General features: G+C 42.3%; 1 protein-coding gene and 1 long non-coding RNA gene across 2 annotated transcripts; one reads left to right on the top strand and one right to left on the bottom strand.

Moving 5' to 3' along the window:
* Positions 1 to 702: 702 nt before the first annotated feature.
* On the bottom strand, positions 703 to 6,954 carry LOC146377052 (uncharacterized). The gene is made up of 4 exons (XR_014801650.1): positions 6,721 to 6,954; positions 2,795 to 5,837; positions 2,492 to 2,577; positions 703 to 2,364 (listed from the first exon to the last, which is right to left on the bottom strand). It is a non-coding gene; the product is annotated as an uncharacterized LOC146377052 (long non-coding RNA).
* Positions 6,237 to 19,915, top strand: LOC146377051 (glycerol-3-phosphate dehydrogenase 1-like protein). The gene is made up of 8 exons (XM_084943912.1): positions 6,237 to 6,634; positions 8,358 to 8,535; positions 10,034 to 10,174; positions 12,033 to 12,171; positions 14,592 to 14,704; positions 15,322 to 15,558; positions 15,725 to 15,831; positions 19,107 to 19,915. Exons 1-8 carry the CDS (start codon positions 6,591 to 6,593, stop codon positions 19,201 to 19,203), a joined length of 1,056 nt encoding a protein of 351 aa, XP_084800038.1. The 5' UTR covers positions 6,237 to 6,590; the 3' UTR covers positions 19,204 to 19,915.

Raw genomic sequence — 19,915 nt, 5'->3', positions numbered from 1 at the left:
GCAGCCTACGTCTATTGCAGCATAACTAAGGGAGGATTCAGGGTCACCTGGTCCAGCCCTAACTATATGCTTTAGTAAAAAGGAAAGTTTGAAGCCTAATCTTAAAAGTAGAGATAGTGTCTGTCTCCTGAATCCAAACTGGAAGCTGGTTCCACAGAAGAGGGGCCTGAAAACTGAAGGCTCTGCCTCCCATTCTACTTTTAAATACTCTAGGAACAACAAGTAGGCCTGCAGAGCGAGAGCGAAGTGCTCTAATAGGGTGATATGGTACTACAAGGTCATTAAGATAAGATGGGGCCTGATTATTTAAGACCTTGTATGTGAGGAGCAGGATTTTGAATTCTGGATTTAACAGGAAGCCAATGAAGGGAAGCCAAAACAGGAGAAATCTGCTCTCTCTTTCTAGTCCCTGTCAGGACTCTTGCTGCAGCATTTTGGATTAGCTGAAGGCTTTTCAGGGAGTTTTTAGGACTTCCTGATAATAATGAATTACAGTCGTCCAGCCTGGAAGGAATAAATGCATGAACTAGTTTTTCAGCGTCACTCTGAGACAGGATATTTCTAACTTTAGAGATGTTGCACAAATGGAAGAAAGCAGTCTTACATATTTGTTTAATATGTGCGTTGAAGGACATGTCCTGGTCAACAATGACTCCAAGGTTCCTCACAGCATTACTGGAGGCCAAGGTAATGCCATCCAGAGTAAGAATCTGCTTAGATACCATATTTCTAAGATTTTCAGGGCCGAGTACAATAACCTCAGTTTGATCTGAATTAAGAAGCAGAAAGTTAGCGGCCATCCAGGTCTTTATGTCTTTAAGACATTCCTGCAGTTTAACTAATTGGTGTGTGTTATCTGGCTTCATGGACAGATAGAGCTGGGTGTCATCTGCATAGCAGTGTAAATGTTTGCTATGTCTTCTAATGATGCTGCCTAAGGGAAGCATGTATAATGTAAACAGAATTGGTCCTAGCACTGAACCCTGTGGAACTCCATAACTAACCTCAGTGTGTGAAGAGGACTCTCCATTTACATGCACAAACTGGAGTCTATTAGATAGATATGATACAAACCACTGCAGCACAGTACCTGTAATACCTGCAGCATGTTCTAATCGCTCTAATAGGATATTATGGTCGACAGTATCGAACGCTGCACTGAGGTCTAGCAGGACAAGCACAGAGATGAGTCCACTGTCAGAGGCCATAAGAAGATCATTTGTAACCTTCACTAAAGCTGTTTCTGTGCTGTGATGAGCTCTGAAACCTGACTGAAACTCTTCAATAAGCCATTCCTCTGCAGATGATCTGTTAGCTGTTTGACAACTACTCTTTCAAGGATGTTTGATATGAAAGGAAGGTTGGAGATTGGCCTATAATTAGCTAAGACTGCTGGGTCTAGAGATGCTTTTTGAGTAAAGGTTTAACTACAGCCAGCTTGAAGGCCTGTGGTACATAGCTGATTATTAGAGATAGTTGATCATATTTAAGATCGAAGAATTAATTAATGGCAGGACTTCTTTGAGCAGTTTTGTAGGAATGGGGTCTAAAAGACACGTTGATGGTTTGGAGGAAGTAATTATTGAAGTTAACTCAGAAAGATCAATTGGAGAAAAAGAGTCTGACTTAACATCAATGGTACTAAGAGTAGCTGTAGATAATATTACATCTGTGGGATGATTATTGGTAATTTTTTCTCTAATGATTAAAATGTTATTTGTGAAGAAGTTCATGAAGTCATTACTAGTTAACGTTAAAGGGATGGTTGGCTCCACAGAGCTCTGACTCTTTGTCAGCCTGGCTACAGAGCTGAAGAGAAACCTGGGGTTGTTCTTATTTTCTTCAATCAGTGATGAATAGTAAGATGTTCTGGTTTTGCGGAGGGCTTTCTTATAAAGCAGCAAACTATTTCTCCAGGCTAAATGATGATCTTCTAAATTAAATTAAATGCAACACATATAACAATGTAACAAATATATTCAAATAAATACATTTTTCAATGCATAACTCATTTTGGAACTAATCTTTCTAGAAGTGAAAACAGTCCGTCCATCCTCTCTCTGCTCTCCTCTCCTCAGCCTCTCTTTTCTGCCTCATGTCCTCTCTGATGAGGTCTAGCAGCTCATCATCTCTTTTCCTCTTCCTCCCTGTCGTAGGTGGCTGATCCTCTTCGTCATCGCTGTCGTTTTGGTCACCCACTGCTGTGCTTGGCCCTGGAGTGTCCTCAGGGAGATAGGACATTAGGACAGGAGGCTTAATGGAAGGCATCTGTCCTATCACCTCATCCATGAGGGCAAACCAGGGCCAAGTAGCAGCAGTGGGCTTCCCACTGACCCCCTCTCCTGAGCCTGGATACTTGCAATCCTAAAGGCAGAGGAAATCAAAAATGACGGCAGGCAAATAAAAACACCACAACAACTCTTAGTAATTGCACATTTATTAACTTGTGTTCTTAAGAATTATCTTCTTGATAACACACATACGTACTTACGTATGTATTTTTTAAAGTTATCTCATGTCTTCTGGACTGCAAGGGGGTCACTTTCCCCTGCAGGCCCATCTTCTCCAGAATTTGTCCTGATCACACACAACAAATAAGAGAAGAAAGGAAACCATGGCAACTATGTTAATCCCTAAATCTAAAAAAACACCATAGGAACACCGTCTGGACGCTGCAAGCTAGTTTAGGGTTATTTGAATTAAAAACAAAAATGTCTATGCAGATGCCCAAAGCTTAACAACACAAGCGCTATGACAATTTAACTTTTGTACGACCAGATTTTCATATACTTACATTTGAAAGTGTTTTCCCGGTTCGACCACCATCGTTTTCAGAATCCTGGGATTATGGTAAGACACGGAGGATACATCGGACCCATCCTTAAAATTTGGGGAAAAGTAGGACGCATTTGTCGCCACATTTTGAGTGCTCTTTGAATTCGGACAGCCTTTGTCGCGTCGCTGTGACATCATTGCCTAAAAATGCGTCCTTCGGAGCATCCTTCCCCTGAATTCAGACACACCCATTGTTCAACAGGGGTTATGGCAGCTGTGTACCGGGACCTGTGCTTTGTCGGTGATATAACAGCTCAAGCGGGTCTATCACACACTTTCCAGTGAGACTGGGCTGGGCAGACATCTCTGAAATCATCGAAGCACTTTTGCAAACAGGCTCTATCTTGACAAACCCACCAGAAATCTGAAGATAAACCACTACATTCTCAGCTAAAAGAATATTCAAAGCGTTTTGGTGACACACAAACACGGTATTTCAAAGTACAGTTCAGTTAGTTTCTACATGTCCGTTGTTGGCGCTGAGAAACACCCACTAAAAGAATGGCCACCAGGGCAAAGCAATGGTTTTGACTCCATCAGTGTTAATCCCGCCCCCTGACTTTGATGCGTGAGGATGACAGATAAAATAAACTCATGAACACAGCCACAGGGCCCGAAGTGAATTAAATAAATACATAATTAATTAATTAATTAATTAAATGTGTCAATAATTAATTCGTTTTGTCATTCCTGGCCCTCCATAGAGAGAAAGCACTTAAAGCTGCGGTCTCCAACCTTTTTTGCGCCACGGACTGGTTTATGCCCGACAATATTTTCATGGACCGGCCTTTAAGGTGTCGCGGATAAATACAACAAAATAAAACTGGTACCGGTACCGAAAAAAAGAAGATTTATTCATAACACACGTGAAAAGACCCAGGAAAACCGAGTTAACGATAAAAACGATAACAAAATAACGCTGAAAACCGATAAAAACCCTGAAAACCATACATTTCACACCTGAGCCTCAATTCTCGCGGCCCGGTACCAAACGACTCACGGACCGGTACCGGTCCGAGGCCCAGGGGTTGGGGACCGCTGACTTAAAGCATAGAAGAGAGTGCTTGTGTCAATGGGCGAATGCTGCATGTTGATTAATATTATATTAATAATTATTAATAAATGAAATGTATTTTATTACAAATTTGCAGTTGTGAACTTGAACTCTGTTTCAAATAATTAGCTTCAGTAAAGATTCAAGTTGCATTTATTTATATTTCCTATCACTTACTCTTCATCTCAAAGACAAGCATCTTTCAGACGTATTGTATATAAAAGAGACAAATATTGTTACGAGCTGTGATTGTGGGGTACAGGGACCATACAAATGCACTCTTTGTCAAAATGCAAGCTATTAAATTCCAAGACTTGGTGAAGCTTAAAACAGCGCAAATAATGTATAAAGTAAGAAATAAATTGCTTCCCAAAGAAATCTGTAAATTGTTCATAGAAAGAGAAGGTGGGTATAACTTAAGAGGGAAATGGAATTTAAAAATACAAAGTGTTAGAACAACTTTAAGAACTATGTCTATCTCAATTGCAGGAGTTAAATTATGGAACAGTCTAACAGAAGAAATAAAAGACAGTAAAAACATAAAACAGTTTAAAGTAAAATATAAAAACCTAATTTTAAATAAGTATAAGAATGAAGAAAACGGGGTTAACCCAGGACGGTAATGATGCTGGTAATGGTGTTGCGGTTCTTTTTTGTTTTTTTTGTTTTGGTTTGTTTGTTTTTCCATAACTTGTGTATCTGCAAATATACACATTCTGTATTTTTCATATGAAAGAAACTATACTGTGGTGGGGCTTGCTAATTTCTTGTTTTTGATTTATGTATGTTTTGTTTTGTTTTTCTTTACTTCATATGTTTCATATGTTTCATATGTTGTTTGTTTAATTTAAGACAAAATTTTTTTTAAATGAATGAGAGGTAAAACTTGAGGGGGTAGGGACAAATAAGTAAATACTTCAGCCTACTCCTTTTCAAACAAATAATGGAATGATATTTTGTAATGATTGTGAAGGCACATGTTTGAAATGTTTGAAATAAAAATGAACTGAACTGAACTGAACTGTGATTGGCTCTTCGTTTTTGATAGAATAAAGCGTAGACCTATATCTTTAATATTCGTTTATTGGGTGAGAACATTATGCCATATCATAACTGCTTTAAGTCAAATAGAATAGATGAAAAATGAGCTATGAACAGACTGACTTCTGCTAAATGGGTCAAACTGGGCAGACAACACATCGTATTTTATAAGGATGTTAACAATATAGATCAACTTACTTCAAAATATGTAAAGCATATAAACATCTACAGCAATATTATGCAACAACACAGCAGTACTATCAATCCAAAATACTCCATGTTTCATATAACTGAAGAAAAAACACACACTTTCATTTTCAGGTACACTCTGGTGCTGATACTTACAAACGTCAAGTTTCTGTATACAGAACTTTTTACTGTCTTTCATACTTTTTACTGGAAGTACACGAGTACTTTCTCCCACACTGAAAACACTTGAATGATAAAAGTATTTTAACATTACCCAATAAGATTAACCTCCTAAGACCCTTCATTGCATGTATTTTTTATTTTTCTTTGCTATTTGGGTTGATTGGGACCTGATGAATTTGAAAACAAAGAATTACCCGATTTTTTTTTTTTACCTAATTTTTTTTCTGAGAAACATGAGATCCACATTTGAGGACAGAGAGTGTCCTCGACCTTCACATGCGGCCTCCGAAGGATGCAGGGGCTGTCTCCCAATTCAGGGTCTGCAGCCTTAAAGGCCGCATTTCAAGGCCGATTACGTCACAGCGGCGCGCCGAAGGCTGTCCCAATTCAAAGGCTGCTCGAAATGCGGCCCTGAAATGCGTCCTTCATTTCCCTGAATTTTAAGGCTGTGGCAGTGTAGACTCCGTGGTCCCATATATCCCACAATTCATAGCGCGGCAGTCGGTGTGGAGAAGCGGAGCGGCCGAGGAGTAAACTGTGAAAAGTAAGTACTGAATATTATGTCACTTATTTATGTGCAAATGTTTAATAACGAAGAACATTAAAACATTACTGTTGGCCACATGTCGGCAAAGTTATGTGACATTAGTGACGTTTGTACTAACTTGGTTTTAAAGCCTTTACTTTAAAATATACGCCGTTCAATAGCTGAGCTTAATCTTACAGAGAATGATCAAAGCTCATGTAGAAACAAACAAACAAATGAACAAAGGATTTTCTCCTTCATTTCTGTCAAACAAAGCTGTATGACACGTTTCCAGTGGTTAGTATCATGGTTGCTAGGCAACCTGGGCAGCGCAACGGAGGCTTTTTTTTTTTTTAAACTTTATTGACAAACAACAGTATCAGCGCAACGGAGGCTAGACCGTCCCATTTCACAAGCCTCGCACTTCCGGCCATAGCGGTCTTTGAGTACGCGGCCCTTGAGGATCGTTGAGGCTGCGTACTTTAAGGCTGCAGACCCTGAATTGGGAGACAGCCAGGGACACAGCCCCCCTGAGGATTACCCAGAATCCCTTGCTAATCCTAGTGGGTGCAAGGCGACATTTGACACTGGGTGGCGCTATTGTGCCAGGATGTAACCCTTTAAACTCTATTACATGAGCATGTGTATTTTGCGCATTAGCGGCCTGGACTTCTGCCTGGAGTCACGTGACTTTTCATTGAAGGGGCACGTGCGCCGGAGCTTCAGCTTCAAACGGACCATCACGAGCAGGAAGCTGCTCCCATGGCCTCTCCACTGAAAGTGTGCATAGTGGGGTCTGGAAACTGGTAAGCTCTTATGATGCTGATGATGCTGCAAACAGGTTGTTGCATCTGTCGGTGTGTGCAGTGTTCGCGGTGTAGTTGGTGCCTACCTGGGTTTGTAAGCGTCCTCCTGGAGTCAGCTACGAGGAGCTGGAACAGAGCTTCTTCAGCATAAACACAGTGCTTTCCTGGTCGTGTTCCTTTTTAATTGCTTTTCATGTTAACTGGTGATGTTAGTTTATGTGTTACATGTTTCAGGTGACACATCCGGAAGTTTGCCTTTTTCCAACAGCTCTCTCCTGTGTCTGCCTGCATCACGCGGTTTGACATATGATACAGGGCTCGCTGAAAACAACAGTTAGTCTGTAGTTAATACTGACACGTATATGAATTTCCATTCTGTTCTGACAGAAATACAAATCATTCTCAGCAAAAAAAAGTTAATTAGATGTTTTATTTCGCTAAACCATAATAATGTGGTTCGGTGAAATAAATCTGAAGCCAACATTTACCCCTGACACCAGCTGAGTGAAGGAACCTCGAGCTTACCTGCATCCGGGTCACTCTTTCAGCTGTTAATTTAAAATATGCGCACAAGTTCACTGGTGATTGTCACAATTTTAATGGTCAGCAGCCTGCTCCATAAACATGAAACTATGGCATTATGTTGTCAGCCCCTCACAAACAAATAAAGAAATGTGCCATATGTTTCATAAGCACAGAGGGAGGGCGTGCTGGACATCAGTCAGGATAGAAACAGACCAAAACTTTAAGAACCGGGTTTGTTTTATTTGTTTCCTGTAGGCTGTAAGTAAGTGTTGTTTATTTCAGCATGAAACCCGCGCCGTAGTAAGTTCAGGGACTGATCCGTGTGGTAAATCGAGCTTCAATGCCTAGAAGTGTCTCAAAGTTTGATGTGACTAAAGACTGAAAATGTCACAGTCACCAGTTCATACAAGCCTGAGTGCATGTCCATGTCAACATGACTACAGCTACCATTACAAAACAGTGTTTTCTTCAAAAATAAATATGTTTAATGAAGCCTGCTGATTGGACTCGTACCCGAGTATTATAGTTCCCAGATTGATTATGACGCCACTGACAGCATACACTCACCACGCATGACCAGCGTTTTTCATTTGACTTGGGGATAAAAATGTCAAACACTGAGTTTGTTTGTTTTTTTTTTTAATTGAAATGTAAGATGGTAAAAACAGTAACAGTGGGCTTAGTAACTCAGCTATGGCTGTCAGAGAGCCAGCATCTGTCAGAGTAGACTGATGTTGGGTCAGATTGTGCTTCCACTGGGAAACAAAAGCAGAGTTTTGTTTTGTTATTTTATTTTCCCCGTAAACCTTAAAAGGCATCAGTGGCAGAATCTGCTATAAAATCAGTGAGCGTGTTACAGCCCATCAGCGTAGTGTTTAGTGAACAATAACCTTCCCTTTGTCATCTCTGGACTCTACTAGTCCATGTTTTCACCTGTGTAACACCTCGATCAAAATCTGTTTTGTTTACATGAAGCAACAGTAGGATCATGTTCCCGGACAAGAACACTAGCACACCTCCTTAATCCTTCATATACTTAATCACCTCTCACACCAACTCTCTTCCACTCGAAAAATTCACAAGAATGAAGCTAATGAAGTAGTTTAGGATGGTCCAATTGATTAGCTGACTGAATGATTATTGATCAATGCCTTGAAACATCTAGAAATATTTGCTGATCTCTGTGTCTTTGTTGCAGGGGCTCTGCTATTGCCAGGATTATCGGAGATAATGCCAGGACATTGCAGCATATTGCTACCACTGTGAAGATGTGGGTGTTTGAAGAAAATATTAACGGCAGGAAGCTTAGCGACATCATCAACACTGAGCATGAAAACGTTAAGTACCTTCCTGGATACAAACTACCAGAGAATGTGGTAAGAAGTAGTATGATGTCATTCTTTTGCTGAGCTCATTGAACTCTGCAGAGCACTAAAGCTGCACTATATTGCCGAAAGTATTCACTCACCCAAGTCATTGAATTCAGGTGTTCCAGTCACTTCCATGGCCGAGTGTATAAAATCAAGAACCTAGGCATGTAGACTGCTTCTGCAAACATCATGGATCAGTGTGATGATGGGATGCAACAAGGCCGGTCATAAATATCCTCTTTATCAAATATTCCACAGTCAACTTCTAGTGGTATTTTCACAAAGTCGAAGCCTACCACTCAGCCACAGAGTGGTAGCCCCATAAAACCACAGAGTAGGGTCAGCACATAGTGCACCGAGGTCACCGACTTTCTGCTACAGGCCGCCAAACTTTATGTTGCCTTCAGATTAGCTGAAGAACAGTGCATAGAGTTCTTCATGGAATGGGTCACCATGGACGCTGTATCCATCACCAAGCACAATGCAAAGCATCCGATGCAGTTGTGTAAAGCACGCTGCCACTGAACTCTAGAGCAGTTCACTGGAGTCACAAATCGTGCAATGATGGACAAGCTGGCGTTTGGTGGTTGCCAGGAGAGCGATACATGTCTGACCGCAATGACTGCAGCGTCCATATCGACATGGTTGAGAGACTTTGGTGTGGAAGAACTCGACTGGCCTGCACAGTCCTCACCTCAATCTGACAGAACACCGCTGGGATAAATTAGAGTGGAGACTGCGAGCCAGGCCTTGTTGTCTTACATCAGTGTCTGACTTCACAAACGCGCTTCAGGAAGGAGGTCAAGAATTTATGGAAGCTTGTTTCTGCCAGTAAAAAAGAAAAATGTATCCATAACTCGAAATTTTGAGTTACTTTTCTCAAAGTTTCGACTTATTAACTTGAAATTTCGAGTTACCTCTGCCAATCAGTAATCTACATGAATGTCATTTTCTTGTTACTCGGAAGGATATGGCGCACTCAAAACCGGAGCGCAACAAATTGGCGCCTTCGAGAGTTCGTTTGCTGATAGTAACGCCATGTGATTCAGCTAATAACACAAGGATTTCATCATGTGTGAAGCCAGGCTGAAAATGGTCAGCAGTTTGTGCATTCATGACTGGCTGTAGTACTGGTAGCTTAGCATAGCATTTGTAGCTGAGGGCTTCAGCTTCCGGGTAACAAGGAAATGACGTCATTCGCGTAGATTACTGATTGGTAGAGTTAACTCGAAATTTGGAGAAAATAAGCACGAAATGTGGAGATCCTTCTCGTTAAAGCTGAAGCTGTTATTGTTGCAAAGGGTTGGATGACTTTATATTAAACCCTTAGATTAAGACTGGGATGTCACCCCAGTTCAATTATGGCTGAAGACAGACGAGTGAATATTTTTGGCAATATGGTGGAAGTCTGTAACACAGTACGGTGGTGAAATCACCCAGACTCGCAGGATTATTCAAAGCCTACTCAGTTTTGAATTGAATGGCGCTTCTGTTGTCTCCATAGGTGGCTGTACCAAAGCTCTCTGATGCTGCTATGGGAGCTGACCTGCTGGTGTTTGTCGTCCCTCATCAGTTCATTAGGAAACTCTGTGATGAAATGGTGGGCTGTGTCTCTGCCAGAGCTCGAGGAATCACGCTCATAAAGGTAATAATGCCCATTTCACCGTCTCACTATCTCATACTCCACTGCTGCTTTTAACTTTCCAAATTCTACAGAGCAAAGGAGCAAAGACCTGATACAGGATCTGAGCCCTGTATACAAACTCAGCTGAACATGCCCGGAGTATCTTTGTTATGTGGATTTGCTTCCCCTAACAGGATCCCTAATGATCAGGATAAGCGGTCACATAAAGCTGTTTTTTGGTTCATATTGCCAGTAAGTGTCTCCAGCCATCCACAAAACACAGCGAAGGTCTTTGGGGTAGTAAATGTGTAAGGACATTTGGCACACAGATCCGGTGATGTGCAGTATTCATTTTGTGATCAAATATGTCGACAAAGTGAGCGTGTGCGCTGAAGAGTGAGTTCGGTGTTTGGATGCCTCTCTTCCACAGGGACCCCCAACATTCTGATCCAAACACTGTAAACAAAAACACACTAAACTCAGAGTCCAGTGTTTGAGTCTGTTTCAGTACTCATGACGCATTCATGGCTGTGTGTTGCGTTAGTACACAGCCATATTTTGAGCACATATTTTGCAGGGCAGCTTGTAAGCGCTGATGTCAAAGCTTTGGCTGCACCCTGGAGCTACGTGGCAGCCAGGAAGAGCCACAATACAGGACTTGGAAAATGAGAAGTAAACTCACAAGCAGTCTTTTAATGTTACGCTTATACCAAGTACAAAATAATATAGATCAAAAACAAGGAAACCAAAACTACAGATCTTCTGTGAACCAGAGCTAAGAAGGGCAAACCGAGCATCCCAGCAGGTCTCACTGCCTGTCTTGTCTGTCATACATCCCTCCTGACACGTATCCACCTACTCCACCCTGCCTGCACTCTTCTTCACCTCTCTTTTGCACTGTCACTTTTCCATGTGTCTCTTTCATTCGCATACACTTATCATCACATGACCTGCAACACCTTCACCTACTTTTCTGTCACCCTCAGCTGCCACGTAAGATACCACAGTTCCTCTCTTGGTGCCTCATCTTTCTCTAGATTCACAAGGTCACATCGCAGGCGTCCATCAGCGTACTCAAAGCAAACATCACATCTGTAGTGCTCTTTCTCTGCATGAAGCCACACTCCCCTTCACTGATCATCACCTCTCTGCTTAACCTAGCTTTAACCACTCTTTCCCATGCCTCCATGGTATTTGTCTCAGGCTTTATCCCTCGGTAGTTACTACAGCTCTGCACATTACACTCTGTTCTTAAAAACTGGTACCAGTGCACTTCTCCATTCCTCGGGCATCCCCTAACCAAACAGTACAATTTGAGTGTGTAACACTGTTGTTTCGAAGTTTTCGGTCTGTAGTTACAGGCTGTTTGTAGCCTGTCCAAATTTGGCACGAGTGTCATTTTTTGCATTTGCCATCAACATGTGTGACTCATTTGGTGACACTGAGGTCTATTAACAAATTTCTAGGCACAATAAGGGGTGTAAACTATAACGTATGGTGGAATTAGATCATATCTATGCGTTTTGTGGATGCTGTGGTCCTACTGGGCTCATCAAATGCTGATCTCCACAAACCCCCTATCATCAGAGTCAGAACTGGTACCTCAGAATCTCACGTCATGGCTCTGAAGCTGAAAAGACTCCAGGTTAGAGAAGAATTGCTTCCTCTAGTCGAGAGCTCAAATATCTCTTGTTCACAAGTGGGTGAAAGGGTGAGTGTGAGATGGACTGGTTCATCATCTGCAGTTATTTGGACTGGTTTCCTCCCTTGACTTTCTGTATGTATCCATCTACAGCATGGGTATAAGCAGCTGTGTCCTTTATGGCTCATTCTGTATGCCATCACTCATCCACCACCGCCCCTCTCATTACTGTCTCAGGGTATATATGAGGGTCCAGAGGGCCTGAGGCTGATCTCTGACGTCATTCGTGAGAAGATGGAGATTGATGTCAGTGTCCTGATGGGGGCAAACATCGCCAACGAAGTAGCAGCTGAGAAGTTCTGTGAAACCACCATCGGTGAGTAGAATCCACGTGGAAAATGTTATTCAGTAGATTTTATTACTGCCTGCTGTAACTGTGGCATGTTGTGGATTTAAAAAGAACAAACGGGACCTGGAAGAGAAAAAATGTGTTTTGTTTTGTTTTTGTCCCCTTGGATTGATTGGATGGGAGCTGGATGGGAGTGTAGGGTCTCTGCCTGGTTTAGGAAGCAGACTCATACTGGCAGAGTTCATACTGGGAGATGGTGCGTGATCTGAATTTGAGTCAGCGTTCTGAATAAAGTGCGTGCTAGCATAGATCAAAATTGTGTAAAACTGAGCTGGAAAACCATGTGGAGCTGGAGCTTTATTTGGGAGATGCTGTGGGCTTCATGGCATTCACACGTTCAGAATCAGAAAGGGTTTTATTGCCAAATGTTGAGCAGGTTTACAACATTAGGAAATTGCTGCGCTACTTAGTGCAAACATACTGTCAGATAACGCTTAAATAGACATAAAAATAAGAATTAAAAGTGCTAAGTAGATATATACATGATATATACATGAGTGCAGGTGGTGATCAGTGCCAACATGGAATGATGCAGTGAACACAGCGTAGGGTCATGTGTTAGTGGTGGGAACGGTCATACGGTTATTGTTCATGAGTCCAACAGCAGAGGGGAAGAAACTGTTCTTATGGCGAGAGGTTCTGGTGCGAATGGACCGGAGCCTCCTGCCTGAGGGGAGCAGGTCAAACAGACTGTGTCCAGGGTGAGAAGGGTCAGCTGAGATCCGAGCTGCACGCCCCAGTGTCCTGGAGGTGCACAGGTCCTGCAGAGATGGGAGTCTGCAGCCAATCACCTTCTCAGCAGAGCGCACAACACGCTGCAGTCTCTGTTTGTCCCTGATGGTGGCTCCAGCGTACCACACGGTGATGGAGGAGGTGAGGATGGACTCGATGATTGCAGTGTAGAATTGCATCATCGTCCGTGTTGGCAGGTTGAATTTCTTCAGCTGCCTCAGGAAGTACATCCTCTGCTGGGCTTTCTTTATGACGGAGGTGATGGTGGGCTCCCACTTCAGGTCCTGGGTGATGGCTGCGTTCTGTAATAATGTAAGGACAACATCAGATGGATTCGTCGTTAATACGTATAAAGCTTCAAAAAAGTCTTTTAAAAGATGTATTTGTTGCGGATCATGAGTAATGTTCCCAGGCGAGTCTTTAGTTGTTTTTTCTTAACTTAGCTTTAACTGGTTAGCCTGGAATTTTCTGGATTTATTGCCATGTTCAAAGTTCTCCAAACGCAGCCTTTGCACCAGAAATTGTCTTTTTGTCAGTTGTTTCATTTAATTCCAGTTTCAGTTTTCTCAGATTGCTAACTGTATGTTATTGTGGTGAAGGTTTTTTTTTTTTTTCATAATTTTTCTTGTTTTAATAGTAAAATATTATTCTGTTACTACTTTTCCTGCTTCCTTTAAACGCACAGTGATATTACTGGACGCTCAGTGTTTACACTGCCTGTTCTTTTGTGAAATAACTTTTGAAATCTTGCTCTTTAAGAATATCTGCTCATTGGTGGTGTAACTCCTTTGTGTCTCTGAGAGACGGACACCAGTCTGAGTGTCTGTGATATCCCTCGTAATGGAGCTGCTAACTAAAAGTAGTCTAAGCAAGAATCTGAGTGCTGTTCTGGTGAAAAGAAGTCCCTGAGAGTGGAACGATGTAAAGCAAAGCATCACAAAGACCAAAGTTACTCATTTATTGTTCGAGCATGTCTGTAGACTCCCTGTTGACTGCTCGGGAGCCTCCTTGGGTGGATTGGGAACAGGACCTTGCCAACCAATAGCTCCAACAGCTCTGTGCTTCATTAGCAGGAAGCCAAGCCATGCATTAGCAATTAGGGATTAATCATCTATTCAAGGCTATTTTGAGAACTGATGAGCATAATGGTCAGTAATGCGATAAGACAGTTTCAAGTTTACCTGTTCAAATAAATTAGTAATTAGTGATCTGGCTTATTTGTATACTTGAGCCTAAACTCAGATTATACTTAGATTAGACTGATTTACACATCTCCTGTGATTTGTCTGTCCATCCATCTTCTGGGGCCAGGTACGGTAGGCAGCAGCCTAAGCAGAGAAGCCCACACCTCCCTCTCCCCAGTCACCTCCTCCAGCTTGTTTGGGGGAACACCAAAGTGTTCCCTGGCCAGCCGAGAGATATAATCTCTCCACAGTATCCTGGGTCTGCCCCGGGTCCTCCTCAGAACGCCTCACCCGGGAGATATTCTTGCCAGATGCCCGAACCGTCTCAACTGGCTCCCTTCTGTCATGGTCCTGAGTTTGGTGACCCAGTGTTTGTTTTGGATTATTGATATGCTTTATTTCAGCGAGTTCTGACCATCAGATCTAAAGTGTGTGTCTGTGTGTGTGTGTGTGTCTGTGTGCGCGTGTTAGGCAGCAGGAATGTGGAGAATGGTCTACTGTTCAAAGAGTTACTGACGACTCCCAACTTCAGGATCACAGTAGTGGAGGATGCTGACACAGTGGAGCTGTGTGGAGCTTTGAAGGTAAACACTTACACATGGATCAAATACTCTATAATCACATGGCTACCAGCACTGTCTCTCTGTAGTTACTGTCGACTGTAAGGATGTTTGGAGTCTAAATGTCTGTGTGTAACACTGCGTCTCACCTCTGAAATGTGAAACCTTTTGCTGGTAAAGAGGCAGAACCAGTGTCTGTCGTTATGAAACCAAACTGTCCTTCGTTCCTTCTTGAAATATGATTCGACGCCTTCGCCGGGACTTCTTTTGTCATATTTTCAATGGGTGTCAGATATTTAATTGGCCACAGGTGTTGACTGCATGGAACCTATGAATAAACTGATATTCCAAATGACTCAGCTCTGTGGTTTGGTGAATGCAGCGTCAATGATTTTCATCATTTTATACTATATATGTATTTTTTTTTTTTAAGAGTAGTGTTTAAATTGGAGCATGGGTGCACCAACAAACTTCTGAAACCCAAATATTCTCTTTGGGACGGTCGTGTTAATAATGAGCTTTATTAGGTGTGAGGTGATGTACTCATCAGTACATGATTTTCAGTCTTCTGTTAGAGTTGCATTGAGAGCTTTACATCATTTTCTAAATGTGTGTTTTCGTTTTGTTCATTGCTGGTGAAGAACATCGTTGCAGTGAGTGCAGGTTTTTGTGATGGCTTGCGGTGTGGAGACAACACCAAGGCAGCTGTGATCCGTCTGGGCTTGATGGAGATGATAACCTTCGCCCAACTCTTTTCTAAGAATGGCGTGGTTTCCACATCGACCTTTCTGGAGAGCTGTGGTGTGGCCGACCTCATCGCTACGTGCTATGGCGGCCGCAATCGACGAGCAGCAGAGGCCTTTGTTCGAACAGGGAAGGTATGTGCACCGTCACATTTGGTTCTTGTAGTGTATCTGCTCTCTTTCCTCATTACGCATTACTATGTAAAACTTTATTAGCTCGAACTGTTTTTAGTTTGAAATGACGAACTGCTTTTTAATTGTGCACTTTCTTGTATTTTCTTCTTGTCACACCTGCTGATAGAGTATTGAAGTGCTGGAGAAGGAGATTTTTAATGGTCAGAAGCTCCAGGGTCCTGCCACCTCAGCTGAGGTTTACCGCATCCTCCAACAGAAGTGCCTGGTGAATAGGTCTGTAATCAATAGTTTCTTTGTCTGTCTATTGTATTATTTTTTCTTTTTTGACATGTAATGCAGCTCTGTGCTATATTTTGACTGTAAACTACCTGTCAAAAGTTTGAACACACCTTCTCATTTATTGGTTTGTCTTTATTTTTACTAAGTAGCCGCCCTTTGCTTTGTTGACAGAGCTGCAAACCCTCATCCTTCTCTTAATGAGCTTCATGATGCAGTCACCTGAAATGGTTTCACCTCACAGGTGTGCCTGACAGGGTTCATTGGTGTAATTTGGGACCATCAGTTGTGTTGTGCAGCAGTCAGGTTGGTACACAGCTGACAGCCCTGTTTGACAGAATCCATCAGCTAAGTAAAGAGAAACGACATCATTACTTTAAGAACTGAAGCTCAGTCAGTCCAGAAAATTGCAAAAACTTGAGGACGCCCCAGGAAAGGAAGACCAAGAGTCGCCTCCACTGCTGAGGATGCATTCGTCTCACCTCAGTGTTATGTCTTTTCGGGTTCTTTAAGTGAACAAACGGGGTCGGGTCAGTTTAGGTAGCAACAGCCCCTTTTATTCAGCATATGCATTTATGACGAAGGGCAACAAAGTAGAATGGCTCATTTTCGTGGACAACCAGCGTGAGCCTTGTGTGAAAAGGCGAACGTCTAACCCAACATAAGGATGACAGAAGGAACCCACAGCAAATATATTTAATCAAAAATAGCCAGGTCAACTTCTATTTCTGTTACGGACTAGTAACATCATTTCTGTCCACGAAATTTACCCATTCGTTATCTCTACGGGAATCCTCCATCACTCTAATTATTACCCAACATCATTTGCCCTTCATAGTCAATGCAGCGTGACATTTCCAACAGTAGGTGGTGCCATCGTCCCATTTAGCAGGATGTAACTTGAACCATTTTTAACTATGTTACACATGGTTCCCACTGTGAAGCATGGAGGGGAAGGTGTGATGGTGTGGAGGTGATTTGCTGGTGACACTGTTGGGGATTTATTCAAAACTGAAGGCACACTAACCCAGCATGGCTACCACAGCAGCCACCTGCCATCCCATCTGGTTTGCTTTTACTTGCACCGTCATTTACTTTTTTTTGAATATGACAATGACCCGAAACACGGTCACCTGACCTAAAGCCAGTGGAGATGGTTTGGGATGAGATGGAGCGCAAAGTGAAGGCAAAGGACCAACGAGTGCTCAGCATCTGTGGGAACTCCTTCAAGACTGTTGGAAACTGTTTCAGGTGACGACCTCATGAAGCTCATGGAGAGAATGAAGAGTGTGTGAAGCAGTAATCAAAGCAAAGCAGGGCTACGTGGAAGAATCTCAAATATAAATATGTTATTTCACACTTTTTTGTTTACTAAATAATTCCACATGTGTTCATTCATAGTTTTGATGCATTCAGTGAGAATCTACAGTGTAAACAGTCATGAAAATAACGAAAAACCATTAAATGACAAGGTGTGTCCAAACTTTTGACTGGTACTGTATAACAAGTAAAGAGCTTGAATTAGGGATTTAAATTTTAGTTTAGCTTTACATATAATTGGGAGCAGTGGGGAAATGCCTCAAAAATACCCATATACATAAAATGGTGACAGATGTACCCTTAGGCCCCCTCCTCGATTCAGAGATGGTCTTTCCCTTTTCACGTAAATGGCCCCCTTGACTCTGCGCTCAGGATAGGACAGATTAGATGATTAGATCATGTCTACATCCTGTGGACATGATCTAAAAGCAGATTACTTCAATCTTCCTGAACAGGATAGGGTAAGTGTTACCAGTCCCTGATATGATTCACACCTACTGGCTAAAGAAGCTAACTGTACTCTGTGAGCGCCTGGCAGCACAAGAACCAGGCTAACCAAAGGTCAGAGAGTCCTGATCCCCAAGAAGGGACTGGCCCCCATCCAACTACCAACCAATAGCCTGCCTCAGCACAACATGGACGCTGCTGTCAGGCATCATAGCAGGTGATATGGTTGGAGATTTATTAAGAATTTAAGATAGATCTTAACCCAGAGCTCGTGACCACAGGGATATAAATAAACTAGTAAATCAACAGCTTCACTTTTATGTTGAGATCTTTCTTCACCACCATGGACGACATCAGCCTGTCTGTCAATCTCCCAGTCCACTCCTCCCCTCACTCGTGAACAAGACCCCAAGATACTCCACTTGGGGCACCAGCCCCTGCCTTTTTTGGTGACAACCATGGCCCTGGAGCTGGAGGTGCTGATTTTCATTCCTGAGTGGTGGGCTGCAGACCACTTTGAGCTGGAGCTCACCACTAAATAAAGCCAACAGAACCGTGTCCAGGAAGACTTCCCAATATAACTGCCACCAGTGTAGTCCAAGCTCTCGCTGTGGTTGTCCAGGAACCATATGACTTGTAATAACAGACCAGACACCCCATAGTCCCTCAGCACCTCCCACTGAATCCCTTAAGGAATGTGTCGAAATTCCTTTTCCAAGTCCACACAGCACATGTAGACTGGTTGGGCAAACTCCCACGTGCACTGGAATGTCCTTGACTTGATAAAGAGCTGGTCCAGCATTCCCCTGTCCAGGACAACAACGACATTAATGAATCTGACGTTCAACTAATGGATGGATTCTTCCTTCCAGTTCCCTCACCTGGACGTTCCTGGGGAGGTTGAGGAGTGTGTTCTCTCCATAACCGGAGCACAGCCTTAAGTCCTCCTTCTTACCAAAGAGTGGTTTAAGTGCCTAAGTGACCTTGCCCCTGGTGATGGGCGTCATCCCTTTCCTCACAGAATCTGCTTCCTGTATGGAGGTCATGTCAGTGGGATTGAGAAGATCCTTGAAATGTGACGGCGCCATTTCTCCACCATGTGGTTCGATGGCTACCACAAGCCACCTCTCAGCCGCTTATTATTATTATTATTATTATTATTACTACAACTACACACTTTGAAAGGATTTGAACTATTTTTAAACGCAGAAATAGATAATAAAGAACAAACTCTCCCTAAACTCATTCAAGTTACTGTAATGAACCGCACTAGGATTCTACGCTGAAACGAAACTGAAATATGTTACTGGGTCGTTTTGAGATCGTAGAGATGGTCATACGTTGGCTCATCAGTGTTTATAACTTTCTTTCTGACTTTAAATTTGAATTTATTTACTGCTGTATTGTTGTTGTTTATCTAGTCTATATACGTTTGTTACATGTGAAATGAATAACTTGAATTTTCTCTTTTCTACAAGCTCTAACTCTGTCCTTCCTCTCTCCAGGTTCCCTTTGTTCACAGCAGTTTATCAGATTTGTTTTGAGAAGAGGCCAGTCCAAGAAATGATTTCCTGCCTGCAAAGCCACCCAGAAGACATGTGATCGACTGGTGGGTCTCAGGAAGCTGTTATTTTTCCATTGATCATTTTCATTCTAAGGTGAAATTTGTCAAAAACAATCCCCAACAGCTTTAAATAGAACACCCATAAAATAAAAAGTCCTTTATCATTTCAATTTGTACAAACCTCCAAAAAAAGTTCTTCCAGGCTTCCAACAGTGTAGGATGAAAAATAAATCCCAGTGTTACAACACAACAAAGACTGACTGTCTCTCCCACTCAGTGTTTATCCCTTTAACCACTGTCACATATGAAAACGAGGTATAATCTGAGCTTCAAAAACAAGAGGCAGACTGTTTTGTCTAACCATGGAACAAATCACCCAATAACATCTATATAAGTGAAATTGTGTTTTAGCATGGGTCTTTTGTGGCAGCTATATTTGTTTTTGTTACCTACACGACCAACTTCACATTTTTCTAGGCAGGTTGATTACCAAGCTGCCCACGGTGCTCCTTAGACGTAAAACACAACAGCACGAACAAGATCAGCTCTGGGTAGAGCATGTGTTTGTGTGTGAGCCTTGTGATAGGAATAGGCTGGGAAACAGATGAATAGATAACGAGCCCCATCTTGTGGTAACAAACAAACTGTAAACCACTGACTGCTTGTGTGTCTTGAGCTGTGATACTTCAGTGTGCTGATGTTGCAACCTTCTCAGAATTCTGCTGTTGGAATAAATGCCACTCAGACTGA

Source organism: Perissodus microlepis, chromosome 11, assembly GCF_051167445.1.
Source record: "Perissodus microlepis isolate ML-2025 ecotype Zambia chromosome 11, ASM5116744v1, whole genome shotgun sequence".
NCBI lineage: Eukaryota > Metazoa > Chordata > Actinopteri > Cichliformes > Cichlidae > Perissodus > Perissodus microlepis.
The sequence above is the reverse complement of the archived record's forward strand: the minus strand, read 5'-3'. Positions and strand labels throughout refer to the sequence as shown.

Excerpts from the sequence above, each read along its gene's own strand:
- LOC146377051 (XM_084943912.1), top strand. The coding sequence starts at position 6,591 with ATGGCCTCTCCACTGAAAGTGTGCATAGTGGGGTCTGGAAACTG. Across the intron at positions 10,175-12,032 it reads GAGGAATCACGCTCATAAAG|GGTATATATGAGGGTCCAGA; the intron begins GTAATAATGCCC and ends TTACTGTCTCAG. Across the intron at positions 15,832-19,106 it reads CAGAAGTGCCTGGTGAATAG|GTTCCCTTTGTTCACAGCAG; the intron begins GTCTGTAATCAA and ends TCCTCTCTCCAG.